The sequence below is a fragment of the Oncorhynchus masou genome, chromosome 31, assembly GCF_036934945.1.
Source record: "Oncorhynchus masou masou isolate Uvic2021 chromosome 31, UVic_Omas_1.1, whole genome shotgun sequence".
NCBI classification, from domain to species: domain Eukaryota; kingdom Metazoa; phylum Chordata; class Actinopteri; order Salmoniformes; family Salmonidae; genus Oncorhynchus; species Oncorhynchus masou.
In genome coordinates, this window is record NC_088242.1 from 89404608 (window position 1) to 89424667 (window position 20060).

At 40.2% G+C, this 20060-nt stretch overlaps 1 protein-coding gene across 2 annotated transcripts in view; it reads left to right on the plus strand.

The window, feature by feature from the left end:
* Positions 1-8954, plus strand: part of LOC135524718 (FYVE and coiled-coil domain-containing protein 1-like) — a 41063-nt gene extending 32109 nt beyond the window's left edge. For both annotated transcript variants that reach the window (XM_064952488.1, XM_064952489.1), the window contains exons 15-18: positions 1120-1212; positions 1459-1669; positions 5905-6014; positions 6387-8954. In XM_064952488.1, the coding sequence (XP_064808560.1) occupies positions 1120-1212; positions 1459-1669; positions 5905-6014; positions 6387-6459 (487 nt within the window). In that variant the 3' untranslated portion in view covers positions 6460-8954. The remainder of the gene's footprint in view (positions 1-1119; positions 1213-1458; positions 1670-5904; positions 6015-6386) is intronic.
* The last annotated feature ends 11106 nt before the right edge of the window (positions 8955-20060 follow it).

Below are 20060 nucleotides of genomic sequence, written 5' to 3' on the forward strand. Positions count from 1 at the left end.
TTGAACTTGTTATCAGTATAAAAGACACCTGTCCACAACCTCAAACAGTCACACTCCAAACTCCACTATGGCCAAGACCAAAGAGCTGTCAAAGGACACCAGAAAAAAAACTGTAGACCTGCACCAGGCTGGGAAGACTGAATCTGCAATAGATAAGCAGCTTGGTTTGAAGAAATCAACTGTGGGAGCAATTATTAGGAAATGGAAGATATACAAGACCATTGATAATCTCCCTCGATCTGGGGCTCCATGCAAGATCTCACCCCGTGGGGTAAAAATGATCACAAGAACGGTGGTAAAAACTCAACTCGTCGTGTTTGGAGGACAAAGAATGCTGAGTTGCATCCAAAGAACACCATACCTACTGTGAAGCAAGGTGGTGGAAACATCATGCTTTGGGGCTGTTTTTCTGCAAAGGGACCAGGACGACTGATCCGTGTAAAGGAAAGAATGAATGGGGCCATGTATCATGAGATTTTGAGTGAAAACCTCCTTCCATCAGCAAGGGCATTGAAGATGAAACGTGGCTGGGTCTTTCAGCATGACAATGATCCCAAACACACCACCCGGGCAATGAAGGAGTGGCTTTGTAAGAAGCCTTTCAAGGTCCTGGAGTGGCCTAGCCAGTCTCCAGATCTCAACCCCATAGAAAATCTTTGGAGGGAGTTGAATGTCTGTATTGCCCAGCAACAGCCCAAAAACATCACTGCTCTAGAGGAAATCTGCATGGAGGAATGTGCCAAAATACCAGCAACAGTGTGTGAAAACCTTTTGAAGACTTACAGAAAACGTTTGACCTCTGTCATTGCCAACAAAGGATATATAACAAAGTATTGAGATAAACTTTTGTTATTGACCAAATACTTATTTTTCACCATAATTTGCAAATAAATTCATTAAAAATCCTACAATGTGATTTTCTGGATTTTTTTTCTCATTTTGTCTGTCATAGTTGAAGTGTACCTATGATGAAAATTACAGGCCTCTCTCATCTTTTTAAGTGGAAGAACTTGCACAATTGGTGGCTGACTAAATACTTTTTTGCCCCACTGTATGTGGTTATGAGGAGCTTTGTGGTATATCAACACCGTCTTTTGTAATATGACCCACGACCTGCAGAGGCACAGGAGCAGTGTCCCCAGACGACCCAGAAGAGAATGTACCCACTGTGCAGGACACAGAGATCACCCTTCTCAAGTCTGGAGAAGTCACGTGAGTCTAGAACCTTGCACGCACAGACACAATTGCACACACACAATCACACACACATGTATGTTGGAAATAAAAGCACTGCTGTTACAGCTTCCTCTGCCAGTACTTCCTTTTTCCACAATACCTACCCTGATCACGAAACCAAATCCTGGCCAAGACTGCCAGTGTATTGTGTGTGAAAACTCAAGTTGTAATCTCAGTCAAATCAATGCCTACTCTTCCTCTGCTATCTGGTTGTGTTTGCAGGCTGGTTGTCCCACTCAGCATCGAAGACATCTCTCAGTTTGGCGATGGCTCCCGAGAGCTCTTTGTCAAGTCCAGTTGCTACAGCGTGATCAACATCGCCGTGGTCGATTGTGGGCCTACCGTGAGTTGGGTGTTCTCCTCGGAGCCCAAGAGCATCTCTTTCAGCGTGGTGTACCGTGAGACCACCGACGTCCCGGTGGAACAGTCCAAGGTAGGACCGCTATGGACCAGCTCCGCTCATAGACCAGTGGTCAGTCACTAACCCTGGACCTAAAGAGCTATTGGAGGTACAAGCAGGATTTTGTGCAGTCATCAAGACTAAGATGAGTTGAATCAGGGGCTGTATATATCAAGTGTCTCATAGTGGGAGTGCTGATCTAGGATCACCCGCCCCTGTCCATGTAAGCTTGTTCATTATGATCTAAAAGGCAAAACTGATCCTAAATCAGCATTCCTACTGGGAGACGCTTGATACATACTGTGTTAGTGCTGGGCCTGTTGCTCTCCAGGGCCGTGATTAGGAGGACTGTTGCTGCAGATGATCCCAGTAGCAAATCAAAACCCTCGTTGAGTCTAAATAGTGTAGGATGATGTTGCAACTAGACGCTGATCTTTGGTCAGTTTTGCCTTTCCCAAACTAATGTTTAAATTCTGGATTGGGAACGGAAAGATTATTCTAAATCTGTACCTAGGGGAAGCTTCACCCAAGAGCAGTGTAAATGAGAGAGGAGCTCCCCCTGCTGAGAACAGAACTCTTTATTGACCTTTCACCTAAAGTAGAGCAAGCAGCCTGGTGCAGCTCAGGTAGTCCATTGCACTCCAGGGAATTAACTATGGACTAGAGGTCGACCGATTAATAGGCAGGGCTGATTTCAAGTTTTCATAACAATTGGTAATCAACATTTTTGGGCGCCGATTATGACCGATTACATTGCATTCCATGAGGAAACTGCGTGGCAGGCTGACCACCTGTTACGCGAGTGCAGCAAGGAGCCAAGGTAAGTTGCTAGCTAGCATTATACTTATCTTATAAAAAACAATCAATCTTCACATAATCGCTAGTTAACTACACATTGTTAATGATATTACTAGTTTATCTAGCTGGTCCTGTGTTGCATATAATCAATGCGGTGCCTGTTAATTTATCATCGAAACACAGCCTACTTCGCCAAACGGGGGATGATTTAATAAAAGCGCATTCGCGAAAAAAGCACAATCGTTGCACGAATGTACCTAACCATAAGCATCAATGCCTTTTTAAAAATCATTACAAAGTATTTTTTTTTAAATCTGCATATTTAGTTAAAATAAATTCATGTTAGCAGGCAATATTAACTAGGGAAATTGGGTTACTTCTCTTGCGTTCATTGCACGCAGAGTCAGGGTATATGCAACAATTTGGGCCACCTGGCTCGTTGTTAACTAATTTGCCAGAATTTTACGTAACAGAAATATTTAGACTTAGAGTTGCCACCCGTTCCATAAAATACGGAGCGGTTCTGTATTTCACTGAAAGAATAAACGTTTTTCGAAATGATAGTTTCCAGATTTGACCATATTAATGACCAAAGGCTTGTATTTCTGTGTTTATTATATTATAATTAAGTCTATGATTTGATATTTGATAGAGCAGTCTGACTGAGCGGGGGTAGGCGGCAGCAGGCTCATAAGCATTCATTCAAACTTTACTGCTTTTGCCGACAGCTCTTAGCAATGCTTGATTCACACGCTGTTTATAACTTCAATCCTATCAACTCCGGAGATAATGCTGCCAATACTAAAGTGCCTATTAGAACATCCAATAGTCATAGGTATATGAAATACAAATGGTATAGAGAGAAATAGTCGACGCGTCGTAATTCCAATAACTACAACCTAAAACTTCTTAACTGGGAATATTGAACCTCCAGCTTTCATATGTTCTCATGTTCTGAGCAAGGAACTTAAAACGTTAGCTTTTTTACATGGCACATATTGCACTTTTACTTTCTTCTCCAACACTGTGTTTTTCCATTATGTAAACCAAATTGAGCATGTTTCATTATTTATTTGAGACTAAATAGATTTGATTTCTGTATTATACTGTATGAAGTTAAAATAAGTGTTCATTGTTCCTTCAGTATTGTTGTAATTGTCATTATTACAAATATATATAAAAACCGTCCGATTAATCGGTATCGTCTTTTTTTGGTCCTCCAATAATCGTTATTGGTGTTGAAAAATCATAATCGGTCAACCTCTACTATGGACAGGCCTAAATGTAAATGCTTCTAAAGGAAACAATTATGAAAAGCAAAATGCATAACCATGGTAACAGGTGAAAGGGAACCCTTTAAAGCATGCGTTCCTAAACCTTTTGGGACTACCACACCATTTTGACATCTGAACATTTTCGAGACCCCACCCATTTGAAAAAAAGTATGTAATTAACAGTCAATGTAAAAAAAATATATATTTGGGGCTATGACAGAAAATTGAAAAACATTCTAACAGTATTTCTGATTGTCTTCTCAACTCATGATCCATACTTTTATTGTGGGGATATGACAGTCAATCGCAAATTAGTCTGACGTAATCTATTTTATCTTACCGCCACTAATGAGATGGGTGTGCTTGATGTATGTTGCGTCAGAGCTTCTCAAAGTCAGGGGGCGTGGTCGACAGTGAGCACCTCATCTCTGCTGTCACATCCAACCTGGATCAGTATTTGGTTTTAATGCAGGTTTTAATGCACTGATAAGAGCTGGCGAAGGGTAGCCTACCATGAGTTTTAAGGTGCTTTCAAGACAGCTGGGAACTCTGAAAAATAAGAGGTCAAAACATGACATCAGTGAACTTTATTTATTTTTTTTATTTTTTTTATACCCCCAATTTTGTGGTATCCAATTGGTAGTTACAGTCTTGTCCCATCGCTGCAACTCCCGTATGGACTAGGGAGAGGTGAAGCACGACCCCGCCAAGCCACTCTGCTTCTTGACACAATTGGACACCTTCGAAATTCTTGTCCTAGGAAACACGTACACCTGGCAACCGTGTCAGTGTGCATGCACTCGTCCCACCACAGGAGTCGCTAGAGCACGATGGGACAAAGACATCCCGGTCTGCCAGACCCTCCCCTAACCCATACGACGCTGGGTCAATTGTGAGCCGGTGGAGACAGCCTAGAATTGAACGTAATGCGCCAATGTAAACTCAGATTTTGATATAAATATGAACTTTATCAAACAAAACACATGTCTTGTGTAACATGAAGTCCTATGAGTGTCATCTGATGAAGATCATCAAAGGTTAGTGATTCATTTTATCTCTGTTTGTGCTTTTTGTGACTCCTATCTTTGGCTGGAAAAATGGCTGTGTTTATTGTGGCTTGGTGGTGACCTAACATAATTGTTTGTGGTGCTTTTGCTGTAAAGCACATTTGAAATCAGACACTGTGGTGGGATTAACAAGATTACCTCTAAAATGGTATAAGATGCATGTATGTTTGAGGAATTTTAATTATGAGATTTCTGTTGTTTTGAATTTGGCACCCTGCACTTTCACTGGCTGTTGTCATATCATTCCGTTAACGGATTTCAGCCCTAAGAAGTTTTTAACTAACTTACGGTTAAAAAAGGGGTGTTCTTTAGTCTTTCAGTTTTTATTGTTATTCTTATGTTTGTTTTATCCTCTTATGTTTGTTGTGTAATAAATAAATATTTTCTTATTGTCATTGTTTTTTATTGATGTTTTTTTGCTGTAACGCTCATTACGTTGCATTATGTTTGATTTGATAGAAGCGTTAAATCTCAAGCAGGGAGTTACATTCTGTTTTTCAGGAACTCAGGCTAGTGGCTGGTGGCTACAATATGGCAGCAACTACAAAGATGATCCTACATCATCACAGAAAACACTGATTGTTTTTGCTCCAATGCAATGTGTTAGGGACTGTGTTCTGCTTGTGGAACTGCAATATATGTTACAACTGACAATGAATATTTGTGGGAATGTTCGTTTAAATCGTCACAAGGTTTTTATTTCAGCTGTTTAGAAGTAGAGAGAGAGGCTACATCATCATGGTTGAGAAGAGGTTGAGTAAAGACTGAAAGGTAAACAGAACAGGGAGTGTGAGCAGTAGCTACATTGTGTGTGTAAAATAACACGAGCAGAACGTTGTCCGGATTCTTAGCTTTGAGAAAGAGGTTTCCATAGGGACAGGAGAGGGCGGGGGCTAAAACGCTCAATAAAATAACTTTTGGTTTTGAATGGTCACCTAAAAGAAGGGCTCCCCCACTTCTCAATTCCCAATTCAATTAACCTATCAGATTACAACAAGACTGAAGATTGGGGCCTCTTTTTGAACATGAACTTTAATATCTCAAATATAAACGGCTCCACATCGACAATATTATCACTGAGTGTTATAAGCTAGGAATCCATTGACTTATTCTCGTGTTCTCGTCTCAGGTGCTGATTCCTCTGACCCGCTGTAACTCTCACAAAGAGACCATCCAAGGCCAGCTGAAAGTCAGGAACCCTGGTCTCTACACTCTCATCTTTGACAACTCCTTCTCAAGGTATGATACGTTTACCTTTATTACCTTTATTATAAGAATTACCCTTGTAGTCAGTCGACACTCTTTACCTCTCCGTGTGCTTGTGTAGAGCAGAACGTTATCCCTTCTCAGCGAACGGTAGGCAAAACAGCCACGTTCTTAACCGTAACCACTTCAAACCCTTGAACACACTGAAACCCACCTTCTCGTGGCAGTGTGCTTCTGTAGAACATCTATCGCTAGCATCAAGTCAGTCTCCAGTTCCCATGTGCCCTTGTGGTGAAGGATGACACAGCTCTTTGAAGCACTGCAGTACTACGAAGTTGCTTGTGAGGGTTTCATTTTTGTTGCAAAATGTTATATTGTTCTATTTCTTCACTACAACCCTGACAGGTTCATCTCAAAGAAAGTCCTCTACCACTTGACAATCGAGAAGACGATTATATACGATGGGAGTGATTTCTAAGCCTGGATAATGGATACTTACGTAGGGTGAAGGTTATAGTTTTTTTTCAAATGCGTATTTGTTTCTGGATGCCCCACCAAGTACACTATTTTATGTTTGGTTTTGCTCTTTATATAAAAAAAAATCTGTTTTTGTTGGATCCCTATATTTTTAACACTAATGTTTTTATGTTTTGAATGTGTTGGTCATGTTTTAGTTAGAGCACAAACACCCTACAGACATGGTGGTTGTTTTTACCTAATGGACTCTTCACATAGAGTATGTGGTGAAACAAACGTACAGATGTAGGGTCTTAATTTGATTACCCTCTTGCGAGAGGAGAGAGAACTTTCATGAAATGTAAAACCTGTTGTGTATTTGTAGGCTTAAAGAGTCTTCTAAAATTGGTTATTTCCACTTTTAAATTTCAGACTTGATTTTCCCTTACAAAAATCTATCAAACCCTAAAAAAATGCCAATTAATTATAATCCACATAATAATTCACATTTTCTGTTGCTGTAGGATTATTTTCCTGCTGTAGCAAACTGGGTCCAAATTTAGATCCTACATCTGTAGGAAAACCAGGAATTCAAAACTTAACCACAGGTGAAGAGTTAAAAGGGTAGCCTTATGAGTTCACTACATGGTCTTGTTAAACAGAGATACAGAGGTTATTGCATACACATTCATACAATGTTGTTAGCTATGATTGTTTTCTATCATGGACTAAAACAGTGTCCACAAGTAAGATGACACTTATTGAGCAACTGCTCACATTGTAATCACACAATACAGAGGACAATACTGGACAAAATAGCATATTTGTCATGCTACAAAAACATGAATAATGTTAATAAAAACAAGTCCAGCTAGACTACATTATGTTTAGAAGAAGGAGGCAGTTACTTTGTGTCATCCTCAAATGCTGCCAGGCTGAAGGGAAGATAATTGTGGGGGGGGAGAAATGGGCACTAAGTAATACAAGAGATTGAAAGCTTTGCTACCAATTTCTTGTGTCTGTGGGAGCTTTTGAAGCCTTCTGTTTAAACAAACTCAGACTCATGGGTTATACACTATAGAGGAACTCTCTTCGACCGTTACCAGGCTTTCCTCAAGTTTTTCCATAGCTCCAAGATTTCAAATGAAAGACTGCAATATTTATTCTAATGTAAAAAGCACGTGGGGAGCATTTATATCCCAAAAGGATAGTTTTTAAGAAATCAATTTTCAAATGGTTTTGATGCAAAAGAATGTTTAATGATAATTTCATTAAGATAACTGCAACATAATAATTTGGTTGTATTGCTTCAAGGTTATATTATACAGCACACTATCAACTAACATGATCTATTACTGTGACCTATAAGCTCAATGTCACTTACTGACAAAGCAAGTGCCAGCTTTTGCCTATAGGAGAAAAGTTCCCCTTCAACATAGTTTTGAATTATGTTTTAATTACAAAAGACACATATAAAACTGCACTTTATTAAAGATATAAAATTACGATTTTCCAAGTGTGGATTTGCACGTGTTTTGCATAGCCAGTTCTTGCTATAGTCTGCATCTTTGAGAATACACTGCTGTGCCCAGGGCTTATACTCTTTTGTGTTTAGGCCATCCTCCCTGAGCACCTCAAGGCATAGTGTAGTGTACCATGGCAAGCTTGTGTTTCTGTAAGGTCTCTTTGGATAAGATCTGGATTGAACATAACAGCAGGCCTATAGATTATATACCATCATAGGAATGTGATTTTGTTATGTTTCGTTATAAGGGATTTTAGAATTTTGTTATAGCCATACATTTTAGATACCGTGTATAAATAGGACCTGTTTTTTTGTTCTTGTAAGGATCCTAAGTGTTGATATTTTCCTTTGTATGTATTATAGTATCTGAAAGCAATAAGGAATGACATCTCAGTCATACCATCAGTCAAGGAGGCGACCAATGTTCTTCACTAATGAAGCAAGCTCTGGGGTGAATGTTCCTTTAGTACAGATCTAGGATGAGCTTCCCCTCCACCAGTCATAACCTTAACCCTTAGTGAGGAAAATTTCAACACTGACCCAAGATCAGATTCTAGGGGCAACTTCACCCTACCTATACCAATGGGGCTCAGAAGCTACATCGAATGCTGCTTTTACAGAGAACTGTTTTCCATTTTTATTGGGAGCTTTTCTTTTGTATTTTATAAGTGGTCTACATGTGTGCAATTTGTATACAAAGCCTCATATTTTCTCTACAGTTTTGCACTTTTGGATGGAATTTAGCAATAATAATGATTTACAATGTCACAATGAATAGTATTTTGATAGTATGTTCTGGTGTTTGTAAAAGAGATTGTGCAGGGAAAGATATCCTATCTTTTTTAAATTAACAAACTGAGGGCTTTCAAGTCTGCCACCAGCATCATGTGACTTCAGTGAAATCCACATGACCCTGTTCTTGATCTATGCATTCACTATGATGTAAAAACATGTACAGTTCAACTTAAAAATAAAATTTGTTAATGATGTCACTCTTCTCCTCCTCCTAACTCCTCACACATGTTCCAGGTTGGAAGTCTTTAGCCCTGTTTATATCTGGTGCTGGTATCTGGTGCTAACATGCACTGGGTATAACATGCATCTTGTCCACATTCTGATTGGGCTCACAGTTTTAGACAGAAGTATTCAATTAAGATATGCATTGTGATCAGATCTTCCTTACCACCTCCAGAGGATCCATTGTATCTTGTCCATTGACAGGTATCATTGACTTATGGCATCAATAATTGTCGTAAAAAAAACAAAAACAAAAAAAACAACATTTTATGTTAAAAGAATATCTGTTAAATAATTTTCTTACAGGGTGGCACCAGGAACTCTGGTCACAATGCAGACACAGTGGACTTATAAGAGACTCATTTCAATACCATGTCTAGACACGACAAACGTAGAACAGATAGTGATGGATTGGGGGCGGGGGCATTTGATTAATTGTTCAGCAGTTTTATGGCTTGGGAGTAGAAACTATTAAGGAGCCGTTTGGAACTAGACTTGGCGCTCCGGTACCCTTACCTACATGGAATCATAGACTATCGTATCCACGCAGCTTGGGGGCAGCCGTGACAACAATATGAGGCGAAAATGTGCATTGATGTGTGAGCCGGAGCTACCAGGCCATTAGTGAATTAAGTGCACATTGTGCTTTAATGTTAATGTATGTATTGACTTCTAAGATTAAAATAAAGAGGAAAATCAACTGTGTACATTCCAGTCTACAGGTGATCTGTCCAAAGTGGAAATGACCCTAATTACACCCCACACATGCTTACAGAAATGTCCAATGATGCACAAGAAAGGACTGGAATACAATCGGACACTGGGTTTAACGCACACAAAGCGCAGTAAACCCACAATAAAAGTTTACATGGGTAGTGTTAGTTGTGATAATCAAATTTCAAACAGATTCTAGCTTCAGTAATGTGACTTTGTAGTGTAGACCGCCGGTGGCACGCGCAGGCTCCAACGCAGCGGAGAGATGGTTTTAGATGCATCTCTCCCTGTGGTGGGGAGATAGGTTTTCCGCTACCTTCTTCAGCGCATGTCATTGGAGACTTTATTAAATAGACGGCAGTTGAGTGAGAGTGGACGGTTTGCTGAGTTGATCTGACGCATTCAAACAGCATCGAACACTCAAGATGCGTGTCCTTCTCTATTGGATTATTTTCGTGACGTCTTTGGCTCCATCTGTAAGTATTTGAAGTGCTTTCTTCCACAATATGACTTAGTGTACACAGATGTTGAGGACCGTATTGTGCTTGCATTGGACTCTAAGCGTGTAAACAACTGCCGAAGCATTGAAAATTAGGGTACACGCATGTATTCAGAATAGGTTATCGCTTGCATGTTTTGGATAATTTAAAATGTCACGTGTATGATGAAGAAATACGCTGTGTACAAAACATTAAGAACACCTGCTCCTTCAATGATATAAACTGACCAGGTGAATCTAGTTGAATGCTATGATCCCTGATTGATGTCCATTGTTAAACCCACTTCAATGAGTGTAGATGAAGGGGAGGAGACAGGTTAAAGAAGGATTTTTTAAAGCCTTGAGACAATTGAGACATGGATTATGTATGTGTGCCATTCAGAGGGTGAATGGGCAAGAAGTGTGTGTCTGTACATGTACATCTGTTTTGCGTGCGTTTGCGTGTTTGTGTGAGTGTGGAGGTGTCTTTCATTGGTATAATTAAATCCATGGCACGAAAGCCCCATAATGAATGAGTTTGTGCTGACACTAATTGTCTTCTAATAAGCCCTGCTCCTCCCCTCCATAGGGAAATTATAATTAAAGTTATTCTTCAAGGTTAATGTTAATCACATGGGACTAGGTGGTATCTGCAGAGTAATGATGTGATTTATTAATGAATGTTGTTTGTGCCACAAGGCAGTCCCCCTATATCCACATTTTGAAGTGTAGCCAGGCTATTAAATTAACTGCATTTCAATCATGAAATTAAAAGTAGACTGTGTGTTCCCATATAAAAGTAGGATTTGTGTTAGCCTGGTAGTCCCAGATCTGTTTGTGCTGCCTGTTTGCAGACTCCTATGGCTGATGTGTGGCAATGACAATGACCATATAGCCGAGTAGTTGACAAGACAACACAATTAGATCTTGGACACCAGGCTAGGTTTGTACTGAATTGTTGTTGGAATATACATATATGGTCATATATGACCATGTTGGTGTTTCTCTTCCTCCACATGGGTGGGCCTATGATAGCCCCGGGGCCAGTCTGTTTGTGCTATCATGCCAACTCCTTGTCATGCCAATGACAATGTCGTGTTCAGCCTCTCAATGACAGCTATGTCGTTTGCAAGAGCACAAACAGCTGGTACCAGGCTAGGCATACAGTGCTCTGATTTAACTAGAGCCAAGGGTGGTGATGTCTCCGTCAAAATTAAATGTGATCAGTGAAAATGAAATGGTGTTCTTGGCCCATTCACTTTTGCAGAGACACCTAATAACCTATCTCTGGTCCACGACGTTAGTGTGAATTTCTCCATGCTCATTAACAACCTTGATTAGGAGCTCACACTAACGACATGGACCAGAGCTAAAAATAGCCAAGCAAATACCCTATGTTCAGCTTGGAGGGTTATGACTGATTCCACTAGCCATTAGAGTCTGGTTACCAATGAACATACTTTATCTCCAAAGGGTTATGTATGTGACATCTGCCAAATTAAAACCACTGGATGTGTGTTTTATTAGCTGTTTTGTATTCCTGTCCCAAGCTAACAGTATGACAGTGTGTGTGTCCAGGATAATAATGGACAGAGTGATTACCTAACAAAGCTTGGTGGTGACAACAGAGTGATTACCTAACTAAGCTTGGTGGTGACAAGAGTGATTACCTAACTAAGCTTGGTGGTGACAACAACAGTGTGATTACCAAATAAAGCTTGGTGGTGACAACAGAGTGATTACCTAACTAAGCTTGGTGGCGACAACAACAGTGTGATTACCAAACTAAGCTTGGTGGTGACAACAACAGTGTGATTACCTAACTAAGCTTGGTGGTGACAACAACAGTGTGATTACCAAACTAAGCTTGGTGGTGACAACAACAGTGTGATTACCAAACTAAGCTTGGTGGTGACAACAACAGTGTGATTACCTAACTAAGCTTGGTGGTGACAACAGTGTGATTACCTAACTAAGCTTGGTGGTGACAACAACAGTGTGATTACCTAACTAAGCTTGGTGGTGACAACAACAGTGTGATTACCTAACTAAGCTTGGTGGTGACAACAACATAATGATTACCAAACTAAGCTTGGTGGTGACAACAACATAATGATTACCAAACTAAGCTTGGTGGTGACAACAACATTATGATTACCAAACTGAGCTTGGTGGTGACAACAACAGAGTGATTACCAAACTGAGCTTGGTGGTGACAACAACAGAGTGATTACCAAACTAAGCTTGGTGGTGACAACAACAGAGTGATTACCAAACTAAACTTGGTGGTGACAACAACAGAGTGAATACCAAACTAAGCTTGGTGGTGACAACAACAGAGTGATCACCAAACTAAGCTTGGTGACAACAACAACCGTGTGATTACCAAACTAAGCTTGGTGGTGACAACAACAGTGTGATTACCTAACTAAGCTTGGTGGTGACAACAACATAATGATTACCAAACTAAGCTTGGTGGTGACAACAACATAATGATTACAAAACTAAGCTTGGTGGTGACAACAACATAATGATTACCAAACTAAGCTTGGTGGTGACAACAACATTATGATTACCAAACTGAGCTTGGTGGTGACAACAACAGAGTGATTACCAAACTAAGCTTGGTGGTGACAACAACAGAGTGATTACCAAACTAAACTTGGTGGTGACAACAACAGAGTGATTACCAAACTGAGCTTGGTGGTGACAACAACAGAGTGATTACCAAACTGAGCTTGGTGGTGACAACAACAGAGTGATTACCAAACTAAGCTTGGTGATGACAACAACAGAGTGATTACCAAACTAAGCTTGGTGATGACAACAACCGAGTGATTACCAAACTAAGCTTGGTGGTGACAACAACATAATGATTACCAAACTAAGCTTGGTGGTGACAACAACATTATGATTACCAAACTGAGCTTGGTGGTGACAACAACAGAGTGATTACCAAACTAAGCTTGGTGGTGACAACAACAGAGTGATTACCAAACTAAGCTTGGTGGTGACAACAACAGAGTGATTACCAAACTAAACTTGGTGGTGACAACAACAGAGTGATTACCAAACTAAGCTTGGTGGTGACAACAACCGAGTGATTACCAAACTAAGCTTGGTGATGACAACAACAGAGTGATTACCAAACCAAGCTTGGTGGTGAGATGTGGTGAGATGTGACTGCTCGTCTCTTACCTCATTCCATTCTGATGACCCAAGACCTCTAACTGCAGCATAACGAGAAATAATTCTAAACACTGATAATAATAACAACAACAACAATAATAATTATAATATGGGTCTCTCTGTTTATCTGTTCACCCTCTCCAGTTCTCTCTCTCTCTCGCTCTCTCTGTCACACATGAATTAATGTACTGTAGACTATACATCCCTCTCTCTCTCTCTTTCCTACTTTCGTTCTCTTACTTTCTCCCCCCTCTCTCACTCTACATTCGCAGATTTGGCGAGAGTGGAACGTTCGATCTACCATCTGCAGTTATTTGTCAAGAGAGCTCTCTTATTTGTCCATCTCTATGGCTACGTTCCAAATGGTGCTACAGTACCTCTCTGCCCCATGGAAACATCTGTAGAATTGCAGGAACACACACACACATCTGTCTATCTTACCCTCTCCCCAACAATTGAATGTATACTGTGTATACTCTGCTCGAGATTAGTGCTTTAGAGAACCCACTTTCTCCTCAATGGAGGTGCAGGCTGTACATAGGGATCCCTACTGTAGGCTACACTGTTGCACAGCCAGAGGTAGTAGCCTAGTATAGAATAAACATATTACATTGAAGTGTGTGTGCTTCCTCTCTAAGCATAATAACTAAAATCCCCTCTCTCTCTCCGCTAATGTATTGCTCTCTCTCTCTCTCTCTCTCTCTCTCCGCTAATGTATTGCTCTCTCTCTCTCTCCGCTAATGTATTTTTCTCTCTCTCTCTCTCTCTCTCTCTCTCTCTACTCCAATGTTTCCCACAGTTGTGTCAAGTTGGCTGGATGTTCTTTGGGTGGTGGACCATTCTTGATACACACAAGAAAACTGTTGAGTGTGGGGGGGAAAAGCAGCGTTGGCCTGGCCATACAACCATACTTCGTTCAAAGACACTTAAATATTTAGTCTTGCCCATTCACCCTCTGAATGGCACTCATACACAATCCATCTCACAATTGTCTCAATGCTTAAAAATCCTTCTTTAACCTGTCTCCTTTAACAAGTGATATCAATAAGGGATCATAGCTTTCACCTGGTCAGTCATGTTTTGGATACTCAGTGTATATTTCCTCTGTGGAATTGTGAAAATAATGATAATGCTCTGTTAGTGTAAGACCTGTTGAATAAGGCCACCTGAAATGTTAGCCTGTTTTGGTGGGATGGAGTTTTGGCCTGCCTGGTGACATCACCAGTAAATTAGTTAATAGACCAATAAGAAAAATAGTTCCAAACCTCTCTGCCAATAACAGCTAGTTTTCAGTTTTCCCCTCCCCGCTCAGGCCACTTCCAAACAGTCCTAGCAAAATTCTTTCTTAAGAAATACATTTTTGCTAAGAAGCTATTTTTGTTTCTTTTTGACCATTTTAATTGAAAACATTTACAGTAAGATACTTAATTGTTACCCAGAAATCATTTGATCTATATTTAACTAGGCAAATCAGTTAAGAACAAATTCTTATTTACAATGGCGACCTACACCGGCCAAATTGTGCGCCGCCCTATGGGACTCCCAATCACATCCAGTTGTGATACAGCCTGGAATTGAACTAGGGTGTCTATAGTAAGGCCTCTAGCACTGAGATGCAGTGTCTTAGACCACTGCACCACTCGGGAGACCCGTATTGACATACAAACTGCTACATTGAAACTTTAACCTCTCTTTATCCCTCATCCTCTGAAACATTTCTGTAGTCAGATTGAGACAGAAAGGCACTGCAAACAAAATAACCAGGTAACTGGGTCAAGTATTACAAAAATGACTAAAAAGTGTTTTTACCGACAAAGTTGGAAGTTGAGCATTGAACTCCACCATGATATCTGACTGATTTTATTAAATTGTAGCACTTTGCTCTTCACATCAGAACATTTGGTCACATTTGGCAATGCACCCAGAGCGTTGGGTCAGTAACCGAAAAGTTGCTGGTTCCAATCCCCGACCTGACAAGGTAAAAATCTGTTGTTCTGCCCCTGAACAAGGCAGTTAAGCTGCTGTTCCCCCTGGGTGCCGAAGATGTCGATTAAAGCAGTCCCCCGCACCTCTCTGATTCAAAGGGGTTGGGTTAAATGCGGAAGACAGATTTCTGTTGTACAACTAACTAGGTATCCCCCTTCCCATACACCCTTACTATGGTATGACATCAGATTGTATTTGTCACGTGCTTTGTAAACAACAGGTGTAAACTAACAGTGAAATTCTTACTTAAGGGTCCTTTTCCAACAATGCAGAGTTAAAGATAAGATAAAAATATAAAATCAAATTAGAAATAGTGACACAAGGCATAAATAAACAGTGAATAACTATAACGAGTAAAAAATAACATGGCTATATACAGGGAGTACCAGTACTGAGTCTGTGCAGGGTTACGAGGTAATTGAGATAGCTATGTACATATTATAAGGATTTGTGAAGCATCTTTAAAGTGCTTATGAAGATGTTATGTATGCTACATTAAACCTTTAAAAGTTGTAATGCCTAAAGTGGGACTGAACGTTTCTATTGGGTAGCCTTCATTTGAAGAGTGAAGAATTGACAGAAAACAGGAAAACAAAATGTTACTCTTTTCAGTGACAAGACTGACATATGGGTGTGTGTATGAGAGAGACCCCGACCAACCGGTGAGTTATCTACACTTTTCTACTCCAGGGAGATTATGTCGTCGTTGTGCCTCGGCTTATCCAAAGAAATAAAGTCCTTTATCAGAATCAACGTGACCTGGTTTTTCAAAACGACAATGATCCATTTTATAGCAACTGCCAAACCAGGAGACAATAACGTCTGATGGGAAATATTCCCATATGGAGAATTTGACAAGCGTGTTACTGACACACACATGTTGTTATTGTTGATGATATTGTTGTAATGAAGCCAATAAGAGCAACCAGTGTAAATGCTCTACACAAACAAGTTCAAAGGTCAATTACAGTCGTGATGTGGTTAGCATTAGCTCTCTTAGCGTTTTCCAACATGGCCGACAACATGACCTGCATATCTTACAAATGTAAACATAAACCCTGAGATTATTTTAGTTGAAGTGACTATGCCACTAGCTACATCATACACATTGCTCTCCTCTTATGGTATCCTTTTTCTCTACTCTTCTACCCAGAGACTTGTAATTACCTAGTTATTAACCCTACTAACCTAACAGTGATCCAGACAAACACCGAGTGACTCTACTCTGCTTATGCTCAGTTCCATATTGATCCCTAGACCCTAACCCCTAGCCCTACACCTTAATCCTAACCCCTAGACCCTACACCCTAGGCACTACTGTAGATCTGAGAGGATTGGATAGATGGAACCAATAGGCCTATGGCAACCAATCAGAACCAATAGGCCAATGGCATCCAATTAGAACCAATAGACCTATTGCGACCAATCAGAAGCGATTACCGTGACGCTGGTATGTAGCCAATCCTCTCAGATTAAGACAAGTGTCTAGGGGGTGATATGGAATTCAGAGTGTGTCGGTAAAAGCCACGAAACTGTCCGTGTCTGAAATCTGTCTTGCCTACTACTTACTAAAAGTATAAGTTAACTATATAAGCAAACTTTTTTTGATGAATTTAAGCAAAATTCCCCAAATTACCTCCCCATGGAGAACTTCCAGAAAATTTCCGGAAATTTCCAGGAAAGTTTCTGACCCTTTGCAACCCTAGTCAAGATCGAGGGAAAGGTGAACAGAGCAAAGTACAGAGAGATCCTTGATGAAAACCTGCTCCAGAGCGCTCAGGACCTTAGACTGGGGTGAAGGTTAACCTTCCAATATTACAACGACCCTAAGCACACAGCCAAGACAACACAGGAGTGGCTTCGGGACAAATCTCTGAATGTCCTTGAGTGGCCCAGCCAGAGCCCAGGCTTGAACCCAATCAAACATATCTGAAGAGAGCTGAAAATAGCTGTGCAGCGACGCTCCCCATCCAGCCTGACAGAGTTTGAGAGGACATGCAGAGAGGAATGGGAGAAACTCCTTAAATACAGGTGTACCAAGCTTTTAGCATCATACCTAAGAAGAATCGAGGCTGTAATCTCTGCCAAAGATGCTTCAACAAAGTACTGAATTAAGGGTCTGAATATTTATGTAAATGTAATATTTTCATTTTTAATACATTTGCAAAAAAAACAGACCTGTTTGCACTTTGTCTTTATAGGGTATTGTGTGTAGATTGATGAGGGGAAAAAAACAGTTTAATCAATTTTAGAATAAGGCTGTAATATAACAAAATGTGGAAAAAGTCAAGGGGTCTGAATACTTTCCAAATGCAGAGTATGTCCATCCACACAACCACTCAACATATCCTAAAACTAACAATTCCACAAACATACTCTCACACACGGAAATGGAAGAAATATGTGTGTGTTGCTTCCTCCAGTCCTCCGTTCACGCAGGCACACAAAATGTTTTCCCCGTACCTGCTTAGCCTTGTAAAGAGCACTGTATATATTATACTTACCACCTAGAAGATAATGGTTTCATATGTCTGGTTACTTTATCTGATCATCCAGGCACCACACAATCATCTCTGCAGGTGTAACTGAGCCTTAGACGCTTAATAGTCAGGCTTTCCTAACTTGAAATTCATAAAACTCTTATCAACATTTGCATAAAATAACACACCAACAGTAACTCTTGAACCGTTCAAATTAGTCACCAAACCAACTTTCACATATTCAGGCTATCTTGTCCATCGCCACAAAAATACTTTTTAACGAGCTGAAGCAAGTCACGCAATTTAACTTCATGGAAAATGACCATCTAGTTTATGTGTATATCTTAGATGCTTTTATGAAATGCAATTTATTTTTAGAAGGACTGTAGGTAAAGGGACTGTAAGTATAGGACTGGGTGTATAGGACTGGATGTATTTGACTGTACAGTAGTTATAGGCAGATAGATCCATAATCGGCATCTAATGTCAAGGTACAGGTACTTAGTAATTCAGAGCAGTCTAGGCCTAAGTTAAAGGGCTCTAAGGGTTTGCCTATGTACATATTGACTTCAGGCGACTTGGCATGACAATGACCTGTGACCCTAATTGAAAGGAATGTGGCATTTAGAGAAAACTCAATTAATTAATGTCTTTCACTTGCACTTCCTCTCGCCTGTCTCAGTAACCTACAACACAAGGCCAAATCTACACTGGAATTGCTTACCAAGAAGACAGTGAATGTTCATGAGTGGCCGAGTTTGACTTAAATCTACTTTAAAATATATGTCAAGACCTGAAAATGTTTGTCTAGCAATGATCAACAACCAATTTGACAGAGCTTGAAGAATAAAACAAAAACAAAAAAACAGGCAAATGTTGCACAATCCAGGTTTGGAAATCTGTTAGATCCGTGACATACCTAGTCGATGTGCAATAGTACAAGGGAATTGAGGTAGACGTGTACTGTTGAGGTCAGAAGTTTACATACACTTAGGTTGGAGTCATTAAAACTTGTTTTTCAACCACTCCACAAATATCTTGTTAACAAACTATAGTTTTGGAAAGTCGGTTAGGACATCTACTTTGTGCATGACAATTTTTACAACAATTGTTTACAGACATTATTTCACTTATAATTCACTGCATCACAATTCCAGTGGGTCAGACGTTTACATACACTAAGTTGACTGTGCCTTTAAACAGCTTGGAAAATTCCAGAAAATGAATTAATGGCTTTAGAAGCTTCTGATAGGCTAATTGACATAATTTGAGACAATTGGAGGTGTACCTGTGTATGTATTTCAAGGCCTACCTTCAAACTCAGTGCCTCTTTGCCTGACATCATGGGAAAATCAGAAGAAATCAGAAAAGATCTCGGAAAACAAATTGTAGACTTTCACAAGTCTGGTTCATCCTTGGGAGCAATTATCAAACTCCTGAAGGTACCACGTTCATCTGTACAAACAATAGTAAAAACACCATGGGACCACGCAGCTGTCATACTGCTCAGGAAGGAGATGCGTTCTGTCTCTAAGAGATGAATGTACTTTGGTGCGAAATCCCAGAACAACAGAAAAGGACCCTGTGAAGATGATGGAGGAAACAAGTACAAAAGTATCTATATCCACAGTAAAACCAGTCCTATATCGACAAAACCTGAAAGGCCTCTCAGCAAGGAAGAAGCCACTGCTCCAAAACCGACTTAAAAAAGCCAGACTACGGTTTGCAACTGCACATGGGGACAAAGATCGTACCTTTTGGAGAAATGTCGTCTGGTCTGATGAAACAAAAATAGAACTGTTTGGCCATAATGACCATCGTTATGTTTGGAGGAAAAAGAGGGAAGCTTGCAAGCCGAAGAACACCATCCCAACCGTGAAGCACATCGTCATGTTGTGGGGGTGCTTTGCTGCAGGAGGGACTGGTGCACTTCACAAAATAGATGGCATCATGAGGTACGAAAATGATGTGGATATATTGAAGCAATATCTCAAGACATCAGTCAGGAAGTTAAAGCTTTGTCGCAAATGGGTCAATGACCCCAAGCATACTTCCAAAGTTGTGGCAAAATGGCTTAAGGACAACAAAGTCAAGGTATTGGAGTGGCCATCACAATTCTATAGAAATCTTGTGTGCAGAACTGAAAAAGCATGTGCGAGCAAGGAGGCCTACAAACCTGATTCAGTAACACCAGCAATCCTACCAAATACTAATTGAATGTATGTAAACTTCTG